Source organism: Salvelinus alpinus, chromosome 2 (assembly GCF_045679555.1).
Source record: "Salvelinus alpinus chromosome 2, SLU_Salpinus.1, whole genome shotgun sequence".
Lineage (NCBI taxonomy): Eukaryota > Metazoa > Chordata > Actinopteri > Salmoniformes > Salmonidae > Salvelinus > Salvelinus alpinus.
Window position 1 is genome coordinate 90820607 of NC_092087.1, and position 22426 is coordinate 90843032.

Below are 22426 nucleotides of genomic sequence, written 5' to 3' on the forward strand. Positions count from 1 at the left end.
TCTCACCATGACCAATGACAGGGGAGGTTAGCATTATATATCATACCCCCAAGACATGCTAACCTCTCACCATGACCAATGACAGGGAGGTTAGCATTATATATCATATCCCCAAGACATGCTAACCTCTCACCATTACAATAACAGGGGAGTTGAAAATGTATTGGGAGTATGGGACAAAATACTAAACTTTTGACTACATTATTTATAAGAATCTTTAAGGGGTGTAAATAATTTTACTTGTTAAACAAAATCTCTTTCTCTGAGCAATTAGTATAAAAATAAAAAAATCACTTTTTTTTTAGGATTAAATATATCTCAGTATTTGAATGATTTATTTTAAACAGTCATTATTGCTCATATTTATCAAGGATGTCAATCATTTCCGACCTCGCTGTATGTGAAAATGGCATGTTTCTATGATCGGTGGTTAAAAAGAGAAGAAGAAAGGTCCTTAAAAAATGTCAGGATCTAAAGTGTTTTTAAAAGCAGTGATTTTTCTAGCCAGAGGAGGGTACTTTTCATAATCTCAGTATTTGAAAATCAATATTTATTTATTTTTTAACTTTCGATGTCATCAGGTAGAACTTTATATATTATTTTCTACAAAAGGTAGAAATTTGCAGTTTTCACATATGTAGACAATGGTATTGTGCTGGAAATAATAAAAAGGAGGTCGAAAATGGGTGGAATTGCCAGTTAATTATTGAATTAATAAAAAAGGTTTTGTAAGTGTGCTGTTGTTGTGTCGTCATGATGCAGACTTCTACCAGTGTTTCTGTGGTAATACTGACACCTACTGGTTCATCATTGTCTTGACTGATCCCAAAGAGAAAGAACTAAGCTATAGCAATAGTACACTACATTCCCTGTACATTATTCATACATTAATACATTTATACATAGATTTATCATTTATATTTTATTAACACTATTAAATTACTGCATAAACAAAGCATTTTAGAGCAATAGTACACTACATGCACAGTACATTAATACATTGATACATGCATTTATCATCTTTAATAACACTATTAAATTACTGCATAAACAAAGCATTTTAGAATAATAGGATGAAATAATATTATAGCTGCAGTGTGAACTAGAAAAGGGAGATGTTTGTGTTGCTATAATCCCAACTAGATGTCCATTTAGTTTCAAACATTAGTGTCCAGCACATACACTTTCTGGCCTCACGCCTTAGTTAAAGGTTCAACAATGAATTTGTGTTGATTCAATAAATAAATGTTTTCCCAATTATTCTAGTCATAAGAAAAATATTAAAATATCCTAAAAATATCCTTATTTATAACTGGATGTATGTAAGATGTTAAATATGAAATGGCTTGGTTTACGACATAAATGATGTATAGGTGAGATAGGTTTATGAACTTCACATAAATCATTTAAATAACTGAGTTCATTGTTTATTTAGGATACAGGAAGCATGACAGGGATTCATGAAGTTCAAACTTCATTTTGGGACCCTGAAAGTCAAAATCAAATACACTGTTAGTTATTTAGTTAGTTACCTGAGTGTCCATCACTGACATCAAAATAATTTGTTTGATTGACATCTATTCACTTATTGGTTTTGATTGATAACTTATGAGGTCGTACTCACAGGTGATTGGTCCGATGGTGAGGGGTTCGAGGGGGACGGAGGGGGTGACAGAGCGATATTTCCTTTTGGTGCATACCTGAGAAGAGAGACGAGAAGGAGTCAGAGAGACCAGACATTGAGACAGAGAGTCTCAGGAGAGCCAGAGAGACCAGACACTGAGACAGAGAGACGAGAAGAAGTCAGAGAGACCAGACACTGAAACAGAGAGATGAGAAGGAGTCAGAGAGACCAGACACTGAGACAAGAAGGAGTCAGAGAGACCAGACACTGAGACAGAGAGACAAGAAGAAGTCAGAGGGACCAGACACTGAGACGAGAAGGAGTCAGAGAGACCAGACACTGAGACGAGAAGGAGTCAGAGAGACCAGACACTGAGACAGAGAGACGAGAAGAAGTCAGGGAGACCAGACACTGAAACAGAGAGATGAGAAGGAGTCAGAGAGACCAGACACTGAGACGAGAAGGAGTCAGAGAGACCAGACACTGAGACGAGAAGGAGTCAGAGAGACCAGACACTGAGACAGAGAGACGAGAAGGAGTCAGAGAGACCAGACACTGAGACAGAGAGACGAGAAGGAGTCAGAGAGACCAGACACTGAGACAGAGAGACGAGAAGAAGTCAGAGAGACCAGACACTGAGACAGAGAGACGAGGAGTCAGAGAGACCAGACACTGAAACAGAGAGATGAGAAGGAGTCAGAGAGACCAGACACTGAGACAAGGAGTCAGAGAGACCAGACACTGAGACAGAGAGATGAGAAGGAGTCAGAGAGACCAGCTACTGAGACAGAGAGACTCAGGAGAGCCAGAGAGACCAGACACTGAGACAGAGAGATGAGGAGTCAGAGAGACCAGACACTGAAACAAAGAGATGAGGAGTCAGAGAGACCAGACACTGAGACAAAGAGACGAGGAGTCAGAGAGACCAGACAGAGAGACGAGAAGGAGTCAGAGAGACCAGACACTGAGACAGAGAGATGAGGAGTCAGAGAGACCAGACACTGAGACAGAGAGATGAGGGGTCAGAGAGACCAGCTACTGAGACAGAGAGACTCAGGAGAGCCAGAGAGACCAGACACTGAGACAGAGAGACGAGGAGTCAGAAAGACCAGACAGAGAGACGAGAAGGAGTCAGGGAGACCAGACACTGAGACAGAGAGACAAGGAGTCAGAGAGACCAGACACTGAGACAGAGAGACGAGAAGAAGTCAGAGAGACCAGACACTGAGACGAGAAGGAGTCAGAGAGACCAGACACTGAGACAGAGAGACGAGGAGTCAGAGAGACCAGACACTGAGACAGAGAGACGAGGAGTCAGAGAGACCAGACACTGAGACAGAGAGACGAGAAGGAGTCAGAGAGACCAGACACTGAAACGAGAAGGAGTCAGAGAGACCAGACACTGAAACAGAGAGACGAGAAGGACTCAGAGAGACCAGACACTGAGACGAGAAGGAGTCAGGGAGACCAGACACCGAGACAGAGAGATGAGGAGTCAGAGAGACCAGCTACTGAGACAGAGAGCCTCAGGAGAGCCAGAGAGACCAGACACTGAGACAGAGAGATGAGGAGTCAGAGAGACCAGACACTGAGACAGAGAGATGAGGAGTCAGAGAGACCAGCTACTGAGACAGAGAGACTCAGGAAAGCCAGAGAGACCAGACACTGAGACAGAGAGACTCAGGAAAGCCAGAGAGACCAGACACTGAGACAGAGAGACGAGGAGTCAGAGAGACCAGACACTGAAACAGAGAGATGAGGAGTCAGAGAGACCAGACACTGAGACAGAGAGATGAGAAGGAGTCAATGAGACCAGACACTGAGACAGAGAGACGAGGAGTCAGAGAGACCAGACACTGAGACAGAGAGACGGGAAGGAGTCAGAGAGACCAGACACTGAGACAGAGAGACCAGACACTGAGACAGAGAGACGGGAAGGAGTCAGAGAGACCAGATACTGAGACAGAGAGACTCAGGAGAGTCAGAAACCACCACACACAAAATTAGTGAGACCAGAGAGAGACCACAAACAGAGTGGATGAGTCAGCGGGAAAGATGCAGGACTCACTGGAGTGCAGGAGGAGCTCCTCTGGTCACAAAGGCTGAGTCTGCAGTGCAGGAAGACATCCCGGTAGTCCCCCTGGTACAGGAACAGCAGAGCAGAGAAGCGAGCCCTGAGAGACGAGCCGCTCTCCTCCACCCTCACCTGACGTAATTCAGTCGGACATCTAAGAAACAGGGAGGGTCAGGGTTTAGGTTAGATAACGCAACAGAAAATACACAAATATTAGGGTTCCGGTTTCTCAGACACAGAATAAGCCTGGTCCTGGAGTAAAAAGCATTCTCAATGGAGAAGCTCAATTTAAAGTGTCCTGGACCAGACATAATCTGTGTCTGGGAAAACCTCCATGTGTTCCTTGAGTATAAACCAAGACACACATACTTGTTCTGAATGATGTAGTATCGCATGATGTCCTCAGGGTCGGGGGATTGTGTGGCATAGCAGTCCTCCAGAACGACCACGAAACGCTCCGTCTCGGACTCCTCTACGGACACACCCACGTGCAGCACGGAACCCACCGGCAAGGTGACTCCGCCCGCTGGGTAAGCCTTTGTGAAGTTGTCGCTGTGGTACAGAGTCATGTTGGAGCCCACTTTGGAGCCCTTACCGACTTGGACATCCTTCAGCCTGTCAAATGGGCAAATAGGAGATTTGGTTAATAAGAGATGCCGTCAGAGATGGTGAAGGACAAACAAAGTGACTTGGGTGAGAAATGCGAGAAATGCACTTTACAGGCTCAGTAAAATGAATCGTTTATATTATTATTTATAATAACAATAATTATAATTAAAATAATAATAATAATAATAACAATAAATACACATTATTTTTGAAGCACTTTTCAAGACACCCAAAGTGACTTTAGATAAGATAAGAAATGATTATTATTATAGTTTTAACACTATTACACAGCCAGCTTCAGCTGAGTATTTTGTTGGAACAACCAGTACAACCAGTACAACCAGAACAACCAGTACAACCAGAACAACCAGTACAACCAGAACAACCAGTACAACCAGAACAACCAGAACAACCAGTACAACCAGTACAACCAGAACAACCAGTCCACCAGAACAACGAGAACAACCAGAACAACCAGTACAACCAGAACAACCAGTACAACCAGAACAACCAGTACAACCAGAACAACCAGTACAACCAGAATAACCAGTACAACCAGAACAACCAGAACAACCAGTACAACCAGAACAACCAGAACAACCACTACAACCAGAACAACCAGTACAACCAGAACAACCACTACAACCAGAACAACCAGTACAACCAGTACAACCAGAACAACCAGTACAACCAGAACAACCAGAACAACCAGTACTGTGATGAGCGGACAGAGGAGGTGCAAAACTCTTATCTAGTTATCTAAAGGATCATCAAGAACCACAGGTTTAAAGTAATAACTGTCTATACATTAACAGGATACTGACAGTCCGACATGTGTTCGCCTGCATTGTGTTACATTGTGTTACAGGGTTTGGTTTTAGAAGTGGGGGGGACATAATTATTATCATGTTTAAATCCAGTCGTATAAACCCTCCAAACAGCCTACCCGACTGCTCGGAGGCGTCTGCATGGTCCTAAAGTACACCATTGCCTTTATTGAATCACATTCCAATGATAAAACTTGGGGGGGGGACAAAAATGTAAATTCAGAATGTGGAGGAGGGGGACATGTCCCCCCCCGTCCCAAGTGAAAGTTGCACCCCTGTTGTGTTACATTGTCCATGTTTGACATTGTTTACTGCAACGTCTCCACTTACGACAGGTAGGGTTTGATGGCCATATCCAGGCTGGTCTCTGATTCCAGAGGGTAGGCACAGGAGAAGGGCACGCTCACGGGTCGGCTGAAGGACACGTTGTGAATGTGGTAGATGAATAAACTGTTGGAAAAGATGGCATCAGATCCGTTTGTCTGGTGAAAGGGGGAAAAGGGAAGAAGATTAGAAGCCAGGAGAGGACCTCTCACCAGTCCTCAGAATAATACAATTCTTGGACTATTGTATTTCAGTTCATCTGTTCATCATTTTCTGTTGATGGCAACATGTCTCACAGGAAGTGTTCTCTGTTGAAGGTTTTGGTGAGGAACGGGGTGAACGGGTCGGGGTCTGTTCTCACCTCCAGAGTGTTTCCGCAGGTGCCCTCCGTGCGCTCCACCTGGTACCATACCATGCCGCCACGCTCTTCGTGAGCGTTACACCGGGGGTCGGCCAGGTTAGCGGTGGTGGCATCCAGACCAGCGGCCTCCAGGTTAGTCCTGTTGAGACCCACCTGTACCAGGCTCCGCCCACACACTACCGCTGGGTGCAGCAAAACAGGCTGATCTGTAAGAGAGAAGGAGAGCGACAGAGGGATGAGAAAAGAAACACAACAGGAAAGAAGTTATTCAAGAACCCAAAATGAAAAGAAGGAATTACAAATTCTCATATACACTCTTAGAAAAAAGGGTTCCAAAAGGGTTCTTCGAATGTCCCCATAAGAGAACCCTTTTTGGTTCCATGTCGAACCCTCTAGGGAAGGGGTTCCTCTTGGAACCCAATAGGCTTCTACCTGGAACCAAAAAAGGGTTCTTCAAAGGGTTCTCCTATGGGGGCAGCCGAAGAACCCTTTTTGGTTCTAGGTAGAACCCTTTTTGGTTCTAGGTAGAACCCTTTTTGGTTCCAGGTAGAACCCTTTTTGGTTCCAGGTAGAACCTTTTTTGGTTCCAGGAATGGGTTCTACTTGGAACCCAATAGGGTTCTACCTGGAACCAAAAGGGTTATAGCTGGCACCAAAAAAGGGTTCTTCACAGGGTTCTCTTATGGGTACAACCGAAGAACCATTTTAGGTTCTAGATAGCACCTTTTTTTCTAAGAGTGTACATAGGTCCCTCAAACAGGTGTTTTCTGAGAACTCACCTGGCCTCTCACACCGCCAAGTGACCCCATCATTGCTCACGCAGGTCTCCCCCGCTCTGCAGGTACCACACATTGCTTTTGGCGTAGTCGTGGCAACCTGTGACTGTGTTGTTGTTGTGGTGCGATTGTTGTCTACTGGTGTTCTTGTCGAGGTGACAACATCTACTGGTGATTTTGTCGTAGTGGTGATATTTACGGATGTTTGTGTTGTCGTGGTGATCTTAATAGGTGTTTGTGTTGTCGTGGTGACCTTAACCGGTGTCTGCATTATCGTGGTAATCTTAACAGGTGTTTGCGGTGTTGTGGTGATCTTATCAGGTGTTTGTGTTGTCGTGGGTATCGTAACAGGTATTTGTGTTGTTGGGGTGTCTTTTACAGGTGCATTTGTTGTCTTGGTGACCTTTACAGGTGTTTGTGTTGTCGTGGTGATCTTTACAGGTGCTTTTGTTGTCGTGGTGACCTTTACAGGTGCTTTTGTTGTTGTGGTGGTTGTTGTTGTGGTGGTTGTTGTTGTGACTGGTTTTGGTGTTGTGGTGGGAGCTGTCACATCTGGAACAAGGAGTTAAACAGGAGACACAGTTACGAGGGAACATTCATCGCTCATGTTTTGAAAGAACAAGTATGCTGGTATTACCAGGATCATACAATACACCTATATGAATGAATGGATGAATATGCTGAGTACTGTTGATATCTAGGGCCATAAGAAGAACATCATGGTGTATATAACCAGCTGGTGAATGACTAAGCAGTAAACAGTTAAAGAAGTAAATACAATAACTTCAATTCAAAAGGCAGAACAACAACAACAAGTCCCACTCAGAACTTGGCAAAGCAGGGGGCGAAACCTTACATGCACAATAGGCGAAGTAGCACCCGGGAGGCATGACCAACTTGTACACAAAGTAGTTCCCAGGGCATGCCTTGACGTGGATGGGCTGAGACTGTACCCAGCAGCAGTCCTCATTGAAGCTGGCGCAGACTGCACTCCGGACAATTTCATCCACCTGCTGGGGGGGAGGAAACGCCAGCCACAAGGGAGCCTGGGTGCCGCACTTGAACGAATCCACGCACTTGTCCGGCATGGACACACTCTGGTTGCCGATGAACATGCGGTAATAGCCGTCCCAGTGGACGTTGCGGTCGCAGTGTTTCTCGCCCCCATTGTTGTTGGTGGAACGCCACGCGTCGTTCAGGACCGTGTAGATCTTGCAAGGGTTGGCGCACTGCTGGATGCCGTCGACCGTGATGCAGTCCTCCCCGTCGGCGCACTCATAAAAGCCGCAGCTGAACCGGACATGGGCGAGGTTGGTGTTGGAGGTGGGATAGGAGCGGCGGACACGGCGAGGGGCGTGGTGGTGGTCGTCGGCGGCGGTGTGGCCAGGTAAACAGATGAGGCCGTCGCCGGAGAAGCTCTTCTTACAGGTGCATGTGATGTCACCTGCCATCGGCGAGGTGCGGCAGACGGCTTGTTCGTGACACGCCTCGCAGCTGGTGACAATCGTACCTGTGGGAATATGGGAATATATGGGTTCTTTGTCTTTCTAGGTTGAGTTATCATGATAAACCTGAATGGTTTTGATGCCTCCATTTCTAGGTTGAGTTATCATGATACACCTGCATTGTTTTGATGCCTCCATTTCTAGGTTGAGTTATCATGATACACCTGTATGGTTTTGATGCCTCCATTTCTAGGTTGAGTTATCATGATACACCTGCATTGTTTTGATGCCTCCATTTCTAGGTTGAGTTATCATGATAAACCTGAATGGTTTTGATGCCTCCATTTCTAGGTTGAGTTATCATGATAAACCTGCATTGTTTTGATGCCTCCATTTTAAGGTTCTGAGACTAAAGAGCAGAGAAAATACAGAAGTCAATTGTGTGGTGGGTTGTTTAAGCAATAAGGCATGAAGGGGTGTGGTATGTGGCCAATATACCACGGCTAAGGGCAGTTCTTAGGCACGATGCATCGTGGAGCTGGACACAGCCCTTAGCCCTGTATATTGGCCCTATATCACAAACCCCAGTTGTCTTATTACTATTATAAACTGGTTACCAATGTAATTAGAGGAGTAAAACTAGATGTTTTGTCATACCCCTGGTATACGGTCTGATAAACCACGGCTGTCAGCCAATCAGCATTCAGGGCTCGAACCACCCAGTTTATAAAAACTCTATTAAATACTTAGTAAATACAATACTTAATACATGATACATTTATCCCTATACTGTCTAACCAAATATACTTGATCTCTTAATATGGCAGACACTCAATGAGAAAATCTATTTTACAAATTATATATTGTCTGTCATATATAGTATTCATTATGTAATATATATTTTGGACACACCTACTCATTGAAGGGTCTATCTTCTGTATACCACCCCTACCTTGTCACAACACAACTGATTGGCTCAAACGCATTGAGAAGGAAAGAAATTCCACAAATTAACTTTTAACAAGGTACACCTGTTAAAACTTCTTATGGCTGGGGGGCAGTATTGAGTAGCTTGGATGAATAAGGTGCCCAGAGTAATATATAGGATAGATTCGGATAGCAAACACTCTGAAGTTTCTAAAACTGTTTGCATGATGTCTGTGAGTATAACAGAACTCATATGGCAGGCAAAAACCTGAGAATAAATCCAACCAGGAAGTGGGAAATCTGAGGTTTGTAGTTTTTCAACTCATTGCCTATCGAATATACAGTGTCTATGGGCTCATATTGCACTTCCGAAGGCTTCCACTAGTCTTTAGAACCTTGTTTCAGGCTTCTACTATGAAGGAGGGGGGAATAAGAGCTCTTTTAATCAGGTGTCTGGCATGAGCTGATCACGCGTGCTCCCGTGAGAGCGACCTGCGTTCCATTGCATTTCTAAAGACAAAGGAATTATCCGGTTGAAACATTATTGAAGATTTATGTTAAAAACATCCTAAAGATTGATTCTATACTTCGTTTGACATGTTTCTACGAACTGTAATGGCATTTTTTGACTTTTCATCTGACCTGCGCGTCGTGAATTTGGATTTGTGAACTCGCGTGAACAAAAGGAGGTATTTGGACATAAATTATGGACTTTATCGAACAAAACAAACATTTATTGTGGAACTGGGATTCCTGGGAGTGCATTCTGAGGAAGATCATCAAAGGTAAGTGAATATTTATAACGCTGTTTCGGACTTTTACTGACTCCACAACATGGCGGATATCTGTATGGCTTATTTTTGTGTCTGTGCGCCGTACTCAGATTATTACATGGTGTGCTTTTTCGGTAAAGCTTTTTTGAAATCTGACACAGCGGTTGCATTAAGGAGAAGTTTATCTAAAGTTCCATGCATAACACTTGTATTTTCATCAACATTTATGATGAGTATTTCTGTAAATTGATGTGGCTCTCTGCAAAATCACCGGATGTTTTGGAAGCAAAACATTACTGAACGTAACGCGCCAATGTAAACTGAGATTTTTGGATATAAATATGAACTTTATCGAACAAAACATACATGTATTGTGTAACATGAAGTACTATGAGTGTCATCTGATGAAGATCATCAAAGGTTAGTGATGCATTTTATCTCTATTTCTGCTTTTTGTGACTCCTCTCTTTGGCTGGAAAAATGGCTGTGTTTTTCTTTGACTAGGTACTGACCTAACATAATCGTTTGGTGTGCTTTCGTCTTAAAGCCTTTTTGAAATCGGACACTGTGGTGGGATTAACAACAAGTTTTTCTTTAAAATGGTGTAAAATACTTGTATGTTTGAGGAATTTTAATTATGAGATTTCTGTTGTTTGAATTTGGCGCACTGCACTTTCACTGGCTGTTGTCATATCGATCCCGGTAGCGGGATCTAAGCCATAAGAAGTTTTAATTGAAATGCATTCCAGGTGACTACCTCATGAAGCTGGTTGAGAGAATGCCAAGAGTGTGCAAAGCTCTCATCAAGGCAAGGGAGGCTACTTTGAAGATTCAAAAATATTTAATATATTTTGATTTGTTTAACACTTGTTTTGGTTACTACATGATTCCATATGTGTTATTTCATAGTTTTGATGTCTTCACTATTATCCTACAATGTAGAAAATAGTAAACATTTAAAAAAAAACTTGAATGGGTCGGTGTGTCCAAACTTTTGACTGGTACTGTAAATATTTTAATGTATTAAATATATAGTATAATTGTGTGTACCTGAGGTATGTCCAGCTGTTGATGTATTAAATATATAGTATAATTGTGTGTACCTGAGGTATCTCCAGCTGTTGATGTATTAAATATATAGTATAATTGTGTGTACCTGAGGTATGTCCAGCGCTGGACAGAACCAGTAGAGGCACCAGCAGAGCTACCAGGATCATCCTCATCAACAGTAGTTACTTCTACAGGGGCAGAAACGAGGAACACAACCTGAAGGAAAATACACTTATTATATTATATTTATCCACAATTTACATATACTGGATAGTCAGTCACTTTTAAATTCAAGTTTGAATTGATTTAATTTGACTGTATCTATACAGGTCATCCTATTGTGATAAAAAATATTTAATTTTCTGTCACAAGACTGCAATAAACCACGTTACAAAACATCAAATACAACTACAGATATTAAGCGTGGACACACACATCCTCTGGAGGGTAATATAACATTTCAAACTTAGTCAGTTCAGATATATTAATTTCACCAAACCAAAAATAACTTTGTTTCACCATACAGTATGAATAGTGATCTGAGAGGAGTACTGACTTACCAAATCTTGATGCTGACTGCTGGACCCACCTGTAAGCTCAGCATTTATACCCTGGTTATCGGGGAGTGGGGGAAACGGGACACATTGTGCAATATTCCCAGGGACAATACCTTAGCCTGGGTCCCAGTATGTTTAGCTCTCATACCACTCCTTGACACTCCTTGTCATGATAAACTGTTTGGCAATGACCCTGAGTAAAGGAGTGAAACGTCAGCCCAACCTGACTGGATTTCAGGCTAACAATGGGTCTGGAAGAGATTCAATGGCAACTATCAACGTTCATACGTAAGGAATGCAACAATCGCCTGATAACCATGGAAACCTGGGCTGTGATTAAGCTAAAGTCTATATGCTCTGTTGGGTGGCATGTCGAATAAATTGGATGTTTTCAAACGAATTAAGCAAACTTAAAAGAAATCTCTAAAACCTTAAATCAACAGGACAGGTGTGGTGGCTGATGGGAGGCATTAGGTCAACACCATATGATTTATGAGGTGATTAATGTCTGACAATAACCCAGAGAACAACTTCTTACCCCCAAGACATGCGAACCTCTCACCATTACAATAACAGGGGTGAGAGTATGAAATGTATGCCTTTAACTTTCTTACTCATTATTAACAATTCATTTAGGATTATCTGTAACCATGGTAGCATCCACATTAATGTAGAAGTGTTTAGAAACATATTCTATTCTTATTTACATTAAAAGTGACGCCAAAATAACACAATACATTATTTAACATACATTTCTATTGGGCACAAAATAATCTGAAACACAACAAGAACAAATAGCAAATGCATCCAACTCATTTATGTAGTCAATGTGTGCTATGAATATGGGACTAAATACTGTACTTTTTACTACTTTAATATAAGTGAATATAAGTGAATTTGTCCCAATACTTTTGGTCTCCTAAAATCAGTCGACCGTATACAAAAGGTGCTGTAATTTCTAAACAGTTCACCTGATATGGATGAAAATACCCTCAAATTAAAGCTGACAGTCTGCAATTTAGCCTCAACATTAGCCAATCATTTCACATCAAAAGTGCTAGAGTACAGAGCCAAAACAATTAAATATGTGTCACTGTCCCAATACTTTTGGAGCTCACTGTCCAGTGTTCTTGTCACTGTTCCCTTTATCGTTCAGTTTTTTGTCTTCTGTTTGTACTATAGATATGCCTGTTTCAACTGTGTTGCGTAACACATCTCCAATTAGTCAGCGGATTAATAACAGGAAAAGATCTGACCCAATCCCTTTGTCTTATTCCAAACCCTTTTCTCTTTGCTCTAGATGACCAACAATAGCCAGTTGTCACCATGATGACATTATATCAACTATTCACACTGAGGGAAAGGTGAACTGTTCCCACTCATCTAAACACAGACTCAAATGGCACCCTATTCCCTGTATAGTGCACAACTTTTGTTCACTAAGATGGTCAAAAGTAGTGCACTAAATAGGGAATAGGGTGCCATTTGAAACAGATCCATAGTGTTCCACAGGCATTATCCCTCTCTCTATGGCTTATAGACGATACAGCAAGTTTAGTTATTTTGTTTTAGTGTTAAGTCACTTCCACATGCTTGAACAATTTGAGAGCTTTGTATTTAATGTTTAGAGTCCCTGTGAATCCATGAAACTCATGTATGAAGTTAAGCACATACTTAAAAAAAAAATTGTTGCACCCTTATATTTTAAGTCGTGACGAGGCCTGACAACGCTTCCTCTCTCCTCAGGACGCTGAAAAGATTTGGTTTTGGCCCTCAGATCCTCAAAATGTTCTACAGCTGCACCATTGAGAGGATCGTGACTGGCTGCATCACCGCTTGGTTTGGCAGTTATGAAGTTAGCACATACTTTAAAACATTGTTTTTATTGCTTACAAGGGAGTCAAATAACATTAAGCCTGATCAATCAATTAGAAAAACTTAGTAAATAACATACTCAACACCTTAGCAACGGGCCTACGACCAATATGGTCATGTCATGTATCCTTCTGTACATAATAAAAGAAATGGGTCTACCGTTCTCAAATTAGGACCAACAAAAAATACATGAACCCTTTAATAGAGGAAGAAGGAAGCAACTTCTCTTAATGATTTAAGTCCTGCTGTTTAGTCACGTTAACTGTGAAACATTAAGTCGAAAAATAATGATGAAAATAAATGACATGAACAAGATGAAATTCTATCAGAACCTCAGCTTAGCCCTAACTCTGCTTAACCTAAAGTCAACAGCAGACATTGATATAATGACACAACAGACTGATGTAATAGTAAAAAGGTACAGTTAACTTTATTATCTCAGTCGTTAAGATACAGAAGCTCTCTGTTGTCCCATTGCAGTGCTGTTTGGTTCACTCTGACCCTTTGGTCCCTAGAAGACAAGCAGTGAAAATACAAGGTTACCAGTGACAAACACATCCTTACCAAAGGATTGTGACCGCAGACAGAGCCGCCACCGGCAACTAACACATGACCTTCTGACCTCTGAACTCTTCACCCAATGACGAGCCGCCCCAAGCCTGCCTGCTGATCAGCTAACTGGTAATTGCCTTTTGCTAGCCTCTCGGGACGCAGTGGGAAAGAGGCGCCTGCCCTCAGTTACCCTAACATGTTTTAAACATTAATATATATATATCACAATCTCATAGAAACACATCAAACCCAAGTAATTATTTTATTGTTTGGTCTGATGTTCTAAACATATTGCTCAATATATGTCTGATGTTCTGAACATATTACTCAATATATGTCTGATGTTCTAAACATATTGCTCAATATATGTCTGATGTTCTGATCATATTGCTCAATATATGTCTGATGTTCTAAACATATTGCTCAATATATGTCTGATGTTCTAAACATATTGCTCAATATATGTCTGATGTTCCCAACATATTGCTCAATATATGTCTGATGTTCTAAACATATTGCTCAATATATGTCTGATGTTCTGAACATATTGCTCAATATATGTCTGATGTTCTAAACATATTGCTCAATATATGTCTGATGTTCTGAACATATTGCTCAATATATGTCTGATGTTCTGAACATATTACTCAATATATGTCTGATGTTCTAAACATATTGCTCAATATATGTCTGATGTTCTGAACATATTGCTCAATATATGTCTGATGTTCCCAACATATTGCTCAATATATGTCTGATGTTCTGAACATATTGCTCAATATATGTCTGATGTTCTGAACATATTGCTCAATATATGTCTGATGTTCTGAACATATTGCTCAATATATGTCTGATGTTCCCAACATATTGCTCAATATATGTCTGATGTTCTGAACATATTGCTCAATATATGTCTGATGTTCTGAACATATTGCTCAATATATGTCTGATGTTCTGAACATATTGCTCAATATATGTCTGCTGTTCCCAACATATTGCTCAATATATGTCTGATGTTCTAAACATATTGCTTAATATATGTGTGATGTTCTAAACATATTGCTCAATATATGTCTGATGTTCAAAACATATTGCTCAATATATGTGTGATGTTCTAAACATATTGCTCAATATATGTCTGCTGTTCTGAACATATTGCTCAATATATGTCTGATGTTCTGAACATATTGCTCAATATATGTCTGCTGTTCCCAACATATTGCTCAATATATGTCTGCTGTTCTGAACATATTGCTCAATATATGTCTGCTGTTCTGAACATATTGCTCAATATATGTCTGCTGTTCCCAACATATTGCTCAATATATGTCTGATGTTCTAAACATATTGCTTAATATATGTGTGATGTTCTAAACATATTGCTCAATATATGTCTGCTGTTCCCAACATATTGCTCAATATATGTCTGATGTTCTAAACATATTGCTTAATATATGTGTGATGTTCTAAACATATTGCTCAATATATGTCTGCTGTTCCCAACATATTGCTCAATATATGTCTGCTGTTCTGAACATATTGCTCAATATATGTCTGCTGTTCCCAACATATTGCTCAATATATGTCTGATGTTCTAAACATATTGCTTAATATATGTGTGATGTTCTAAACATATTGCTCAATATATGTCTGCTGCAGAGAGACAAGAGATCATGAGAAAATGAGTTCTGATCAGTCATGGAAATAAAAGTGTTGAAAACATGTTGACTCACTATTTAAAAACAAGATGGAGAACAAGATATAGGATGAAAAATACTGGAGTTTAGTTGCATGTACAGCCGACTAGCGCTCGCTAAAGCTATTTAGCAAAAGAAATGGAGTCAAAGTATCAATTTAAGTCAGATATGTCTCAGTTGATAGAGCACGGCATTAGCAACGTCAAGGATCACAGGTTCAATTTGAATGTAAATGAAAACCAGGAAAAATGTAATTTGGCAAACACACTGTGTAAACATGTCATATTTCTCCCAGGAAGGTGTGACGGCTACATCCAGTCTGCTCTCCAGGGGAAAGATACAGGAGAAAGGAAGGCTCGTCTGCTCTCCAGGGGATAGATACAGGAGAAAGGAAGGCTCGTCTGCTCTCCAGGGGATAGATACAGGAGAAAGGAAGGCTCATCTGCTCTCCAGGGGAAAGATACAGGAGAAAGGAACGCTCGTCTGCTCTCCAGGGGATAGATACAGGAGAAAGGAAGGCTCGTCTGCTCTCCAGGGGAAAGATACAGGAGAAAGGAAGGCTCGTCTGCTCTCCAGGGGAAAGATACAGGAGAAGGGAAGGCTCGTCTGCTCTCCAGGGGATAGATACAGGAGAAAGGAAGGCTCGTCTGCTCTCCAGGGGATAGATACCGGAGAAAGGAAGGCTCGTCTGTTCTCCAGGGGATAGATACAGGAGAAAGGAAGGCTTGTCTCCTCTCCAGGGGAAAGATACAGGAGAAAGGAAGGCTCGTCTGCTCTCCAGGGGATAGATACAGGAGAAAGGAAGGCTCGTCTGCTCTCCAGGGGATAGATACAGGAGAAAGGAAGGTTCGTCTGCTCTCCAGGGGATAGATACAGGAGAAAGGAAGGCTCGTCTGCTCTCCAGGGGATAGATACAGGAGAAAGGAAGGCTCGTCTGTTCTCCAGGGGATAGATACAGGAGAAAGGAAGGCCCGTCTGCTCTCCAGGGGATAGATACAGGAGAAAGGAAGGCTCGTCTGCTCTCCAGGGGATAGATACAGGAGAAAGGAAGGCTCGTCTGCTCTAAAGGGGAAAGATACAGGAGAAAGGAAGGCTCGTCTGCTCTCCAGGGGAAAGATACAGGAGAAAGGAAGGCTCGTCTGCTCTCCAGGGGATAGATACAGGAGAAAGGAAGGCTCGTCTGCTCTCCAGGGGATAGATACAGGAGAAAGGAAGGCTCGTCTGCTCTCCAGGGGATAGATACAGGAGAAAGGAAGGCTCGTCTGCTCTCCAGGGGAAAGAGACAGGAGAAAGGAAGGCTCGTCTGCTCTCCAGGGGATAGATACAGGAGAAAGGAAGGCTTGTCTGCTCTCCAGGGGATAGATACAGGAGAAAGGAAGGCTCGTCTGCTCTCCAGGGGATAGATACAGGAGAAAGGAAGGCTCGTCTGCTCTAAAGGGGAAAGATACAGGAGAAAGGAAGGCTCGTCTGCTCTCCAGGGGATAGATACAGGAGAAAGGAAGGCTCGTCTGCTCTCGAGGGGATAGATACAGGAGAAAGGAAGGCTCGTCTGCTCTCCAGGGGAAAGATACAGGAGAAAGGAAGGCTCGTCTGCTCTCCAGGGGATAGATACAGGAGAAAGGAAGGCTCGTCTGCTCTCCAGGGGAAAGATACAGGAGAAAGGAAGGCTCGTCTGCTCTCCAGGGGATAGATACAGGAGAAAGGAAGGCTCGTCTGCTCTCCAGGGGATAGATACAGGAGAAAGGAAGGCTCGTCTGCTCTCCAGGGGATAGATACAGGAGAAAGGAAGGCTCGTCTGCTCTCGAGGGGATAGATACAGGAGAAAGGAAGGCTCGTCTGCTCTCCAGGGGATAGATACAGGAGAAAGGAAGGCTCGTCTGCTCTCCAGGGGATAGATACAGGAGAGAGGAAGGCTCGTCTGCTCTCCAGGGGAAAGATACAGGAGAAAGGAAGGCTCGTCTGCTCTCCAGGGGATAGGTACAGGAGAAAGGAAGGCTCGTCTGCTCTCCAGGGGATAGATACAGGAGAAAGGAAGGCTCGTCTGCTCTCCAGGGGAAAGATACAAGAGAAAGGAAGGCTTGTCTGCTCCCCAGGGGATAGATACAGGAGAAAGGAAGGCTCGTCTGCTCTCCAGGGGATAGATACAGGAGAAAGGAAGGCTCGTCTGCTCTCCAGGGGATAGATACAGGAGAAAGGAAGGCTCGTCTGCTCTCCAGGGGAAAGATACAGGAGAAAGGAAGGCTCGTCTGCTCTCCAGGGGATAGATACAGGAGAAAGGAAGGCTTGTCTGCTCCCCAGGGGATAGATACAGGAGAAAGGAAGGCTCGTCTGCTCTCCAGGGGAAAGATACAGGAGAAAGGAAGGCTCACTGGTCGAGTGAGGGAGTCCAGCAGCTTCTTAAACTAAATGGCTGTTGGAGTAGACAGCACGGGTGGCGTTGGTCTGGAGAAAAGACAAAAGGCAGTAAGGTAGATGTTTTATTTACAAAGTCAGTTACTCCTCCTCCTCCATAATCTTTTGGCACAAATTGAGGAAATTTGTTCTCACCTCCAGAGTGTTCCAACCTGGTACCACACCTTGCCGTTAGCCTCCTTGTTGTCAGCCAGGTAAGAAGAGGAAGCGTTCAGACCAGCAGCCTCCAGGTTAGTCCTGTTGAGACTCACCTGTACCAGGCTCCGCCCACACACTAGCTCTGGGGCCGTGATAGGTTGCCCTTTAACGTGGACAGAAGGGGAGTGGAGAGATAAGTTGAAAGAGGGAAAGAGGGGAAGATAAAAAGATGGAGAGAAGGTTACTATCAGCCAATGTTACTCTCAGCCAAGGTGAGCATGCCTACTGTCAAAAACACACAGGAAGTTCCGCTCCTACACCAGCTCTGTAGCTCAGTGATGAAGTCAGCAGGTTAAACACACATAGGAAACACCAGCTCTGTAGCTCAGTGATGAAGTCAGCAGGTTAAAACACACATAGGAAACACCAGCTCTGTAGCTCAGTGATGAAGTCAGCAGGTTAAAACACACATAGGAAACACCAGCTCTGGAGCTCAGTGATGAAGTCAGCAGGTTAAAACACACACAGGAAACACCAGCTCTGGAGCTCAGTGATGAAGTCAGCAGGTTAAAACACACAGGAAACACCAGCTCTGGAGCTCAGTGATGAAGTCAGCAGGTTAAAACACACAGGAAACACCAGCTCTGTAGCTCAGTGATGAAGTCAGCAGGTTAAAACACACATAGGAAACACCAGCTCTGGAGCTCAGTGATGAAGTCAGCAGGTAAAACACACACAGGAAACACCAGCGCTGGAGCTCAGTGATGAAGTTAGCAGGTTAAAACACACATAGGAAACACCAGCTCTGGAGCTCAGTGATGAAGTCAGCAGGTAAAACACACACAGGAAACACCAGCTCTGGAGCTCAGTGATGAAGTCAGCAGGTTAAAACACACATAGGAAACACCAGCTCTGGAGCTCAGTGATGAAGTCAGCAGGTTAAAACACACAGAGGAAACACCAGCTCTGGAGCTCAGTGATGAAGTCAGCAGGTTAAAACACACATAGGAAACACCAGCTCTGGAGCTCAGTGATGAAGTCAGCAGGTTAAAACACACATAGGAAACACCAGCTCTGGAGCTCAGTGATGGAGTCAGCAGGTTAAAACACACATAGGAAACACCAGCTCTGGAGCTCAGTGATGAAGTCAGCAGGTTAAAACACACATAGGAAACACCAGCTCTGGAGCTCAGTGATGAAGACAGCAGGGTAAAACACACATAGGAAACACCAGCTCTGGAGCTCAGTGATGAAGTCAGCAGGTTAAAACATCAACAGAAAAAAAAGTTCAATAAAATATACAAAAGTTACATCAGCAGCTTAAAGTGAAACTGAGAGCCTTTGAACTATTTAGCAGATATGAAACAAACAGACAATCAAAATATCAGTGAAAAATATCAAATTCACAGTTTATGCTGCAAAAACTTCATAACAGGTTTTTAAAATAGGTTATATTTGACTCCAAATTCCATGATGTTGTCAGAATAGATGGATGCAGTTCAATGCAGGTTAATATAATTCACCAAAAACTGTATTGATATGACCCCTCTATGGAAAGATGAGACTCTCACCAAAACCATGGTGTTCTCTATTTTGCTCTGCGACCCTCACAAGTCTGAAGTCTGTACAGCTGATCTGTTAACTTCTTTCAGTATCTGAAGTCGGTACATCTGCCAACATCTGTCTGTAGCGTCTGAACAGTCTGGACTACACACTAATAACCCCTCCGTGGAAAGGTGAGTCTCTCGTGAACATGTACATGTTGGTTGTTTTGCTCTAGGACACCCACAAGCCTAACAAGACTCGTATGAAGGTCCTGGTACCAGTTTTTAAAACATTATTGAAGCATATACGGAGCTAGTTTAGTGCCAAAAACAAGGGGTCAAATACACATATATATATAAAAAATATACAATAAAACGTTTCCTGATCTTTCTTATATCTCTCAGATATGGGACAGACACTTCAGAACAAACTTCCTTTAGATTTTTGGGGGGACTATCTGTGAATCTGTTAGTCAATGCGTTTGTATGGGCTAATAGCATTAAGGCTAAATTCAAATAATTTTTGTATATACACTATTGGTCAAAAGTTTTAGAACACCTATTAATTCAAGAGTTTTTCTTTATTTTTACTATTTTCTACATTGTAGAATGACAAGTGAAGACATCAAAACTATGAAAGAACACATGGAATCATGTATGAAACAAAAAAGTGTTAAACAAATCAAAATATATTTTATATTTGAGATTCTTTAAATAGCCACCCTTTGCATTGATGACAGCTTTGCACACTCTTGGCATTTTCTTAACCAGCTTCACCTGGAATGCTTTTCCAACAGTCTTGAAGGAGTTCCCACATATGCTGAGCACTTGTTGGCTGCTTTTCCTTCACTCTGCGGTCCGACTCATCCCTAACCATCTCAATTTGGTTGAGGTCGGGTGATTGTGGAGGCCAGGTCATCTGATGCAGCACTCCGTCACTTTCCTTCTTGGTAAAATAGCCCTTACACAGCCTGGAGGTGTGTTGGGTCATTGTCCTGTTGAAAAACAAAAGATAGTCCGACTAAGCACAAACCAGATGGGATGGCGTCTCGCTGCAGAATGCTGTGGTAGGCATGCTGGTTAAGTGTGCCTTGAATTCTAAATAAATCACAGAGAGTGTCACCAGCAAAGCACCCCCACACCATAACACCTCCTCCTCCATGCTTCACAATGGGAAATACACATGCGGAGATCATCCGTTCACCCACACCGTGTCTCACAAAGAACCAAAAATCTCCAATTTGGACTCCAGGCCAAAATTTCCACCGGTCTAATGTCCATTGCTCGTGTTTCTTGGCCCAAGAAAGTCTCTTCTTCTTATTGGTGTTCTTTAGTAGTGGTTTATTTGCAGCAATTCGACCATGAAGGCCTGATTCACACAGTCTCCTCTGAACAGTTGATGTTGAGATGTGTCTGTTACTTGAACTCTGTGAAGCATTTATTTGTGCTGCAATTTTTGAGGCTGGTAACTCTGGTAACGCTGGTAATGAACTTATCCTCTGCAGCAGAGGTAACTCTGGGTCCTCCATTCCTGTAGCGGTCCTCATGAGAGCCAGTTTCATCATAGTGCTTAATGTTTTTTGCGACTGCACTTGAAGAAACTTTCAAAGTTCTTAAAATTTTTCGTATTGACTGACCTTCATGTCTTAAAGTAATGATGGACTGTCATTTCTCTTTGCTCATTTGATCTATTCTTGCCCTAATATGGACTTACTATTTTACCAAATAGGTCTATCTTCTGTATACCCCTCCCCTACCTTGTCACAACAAAACGTATTGGCTCAAATGTATTAAGGAGGACATAAATTCCACAAATTAACTTTTAAGAAGGCACACCTGTTAATTTAAATGTATTCCAGGTGACTACCTAATGAAGTTGGTTGAGAGAATGCCAAGAGTGTGCAAAGCTGTCATCAAGGCAAAGGGTGGCTATTTGAAGAATCTCAAATATAACATATATTTAGATTTGTTAAAAAAAAATTGGTTACTACATGATTCCATGTGTGTTATTTCATAATTTTGATATCTTCACTATTATTCTACAATGTAGAAAATAGTAAAAATAAAGAAAAACCCTTGAATGAGTAGGTGTTCTAAAACTTTTGACCGGTAGTGTGTATATTCTTATACTACAAGGGGTTTGACATGTAGTGAATCTGTGAGTCAATGCGTTTATGGGCTAACATAATTAAGGCCAATTTCAAATAATTTTGTATATATATATTTTTATAGTTCAATGGTTTTTAAAATTCCAAATCAAATAACTAAATGATCCTCGGTATGACCCCCCCCTCCCAACCCCCGCCGGTTTAGACGGGTTTAGATTATGGAGGGTTAAAGCATCCGTGTGAAACAGCGCCCCTCTGTCTCCGTATGTGTAGACCATGTATCTGATGCTGTCTGGACAAACAGAGTATGGCATGTCATAATATTTCTGTCCACACAGCATCAGATACACGGTCTACATATAGAGGGGCGCTGTTTCTCTCACTCTGATGCTTTCTCTGGTGACATCATTTCAGCAGAGAGGAAGAGGTCGAAGAGAGAGGGCTCACTCTCGCCAAAATCTGTCCAGAATGAGCCCAAACTGCCCAATTGTGTTTCTATAGGCATAATTTGCACGAATGATATAATTACTTCTGTCTGGGTCTCTATGTTTTTGGTTGGATAGGTTTCTCAATTTCTTTTTTAGGGTTGTTCTGTCTTCATACTGTTTAGGCTTTCTACTGCCAAGTTACACCTTCACTTTCTTCTTAATATTGTGCAGTTGCTTTGGCTTTGATGCCTAATGATTGAGTCTTGCTCTGTTCAGGTAGACTGTGATTTTGCTGTGATCAGATAAGGGTGTTAGTGGGCTGACT

At 42.3% G+C, this 22426-nt stretch overlaps 1 protein-coding gene across 2 annotated transcripts; it reads right to left on the reverse strand.

Annotated features, from left to right (window-relative positions):
• Window positions 1-1285: 1285 nt before the first annotated feature.
• LOC139568206 (pancreatic secretory granule membrane major glycoprotein GP2-like) lies at window positions 1286-11607 on the reverse strand. Of its 2 annotated transcripts, XM_071389946.1 has the most exons (10): window positions 11351-11607; window positions 10897-11006; window positions 7452-8105; window positions 6599-7147; window positions 5820-6025; window positions 5465-5616; window positions 4068-4313; window positions 3693-3852; window positions 1625-1700; window positions 1286-1487 (listed from the first exon to the last, which is right to left on the reverse strand). In XM_071389946.1, exons 2-10 carry the CDS (start codon window positions 10961-10963, stop codon window positions 1468-1470), a joined length of 2130 nt encoding a protein of 709 aa, XP_071246047.1. In that variant the 5' UTR covers window positions 10964-11006; window positions 11351-11607; the 3' UTR covers window positions 1286-1467. The 2 variants fall into 2 exon arrangements, with proteins under 2 accessions (XP_071246047.1, XP_071246046.1); XM_071389945.1 differs by lacking the exon at window positions 11351-11607 and having other exon boundaries at window positions 10897-11081.
• Between the last annotated feature and the right edge of the window lie 10819 nt (window positions 11608-22426).

What these genes read in the sequence shown, in the direction of transcription:
- LOC139568206 (XM_071389946.1), bottom strand. Translation starts at nt 10,963, where the DNA reads ATGAGGATGATCCTGGTAGCTCTGCTGGTGCCTCTACTGGTTCTGTCC. An exon ending in TACTACATCATTCAGAACAA is followed by an intron (nt 3,853 to 4,067) that starts GTATGTGTGTCT and finishes CCTGTTTCTTAG; the next exon opens with ATGTCCGACTGAATTACGTC. An exon ending in GGAGCTCCTCCTGCACTCCA is followed by an intron (nt 1,701 to 3,692) that starts GTGAGTCCTGCA and finishes CTCTCTTCTCAG; the next exon opens with GTATGCACCAAAAGGAAATA.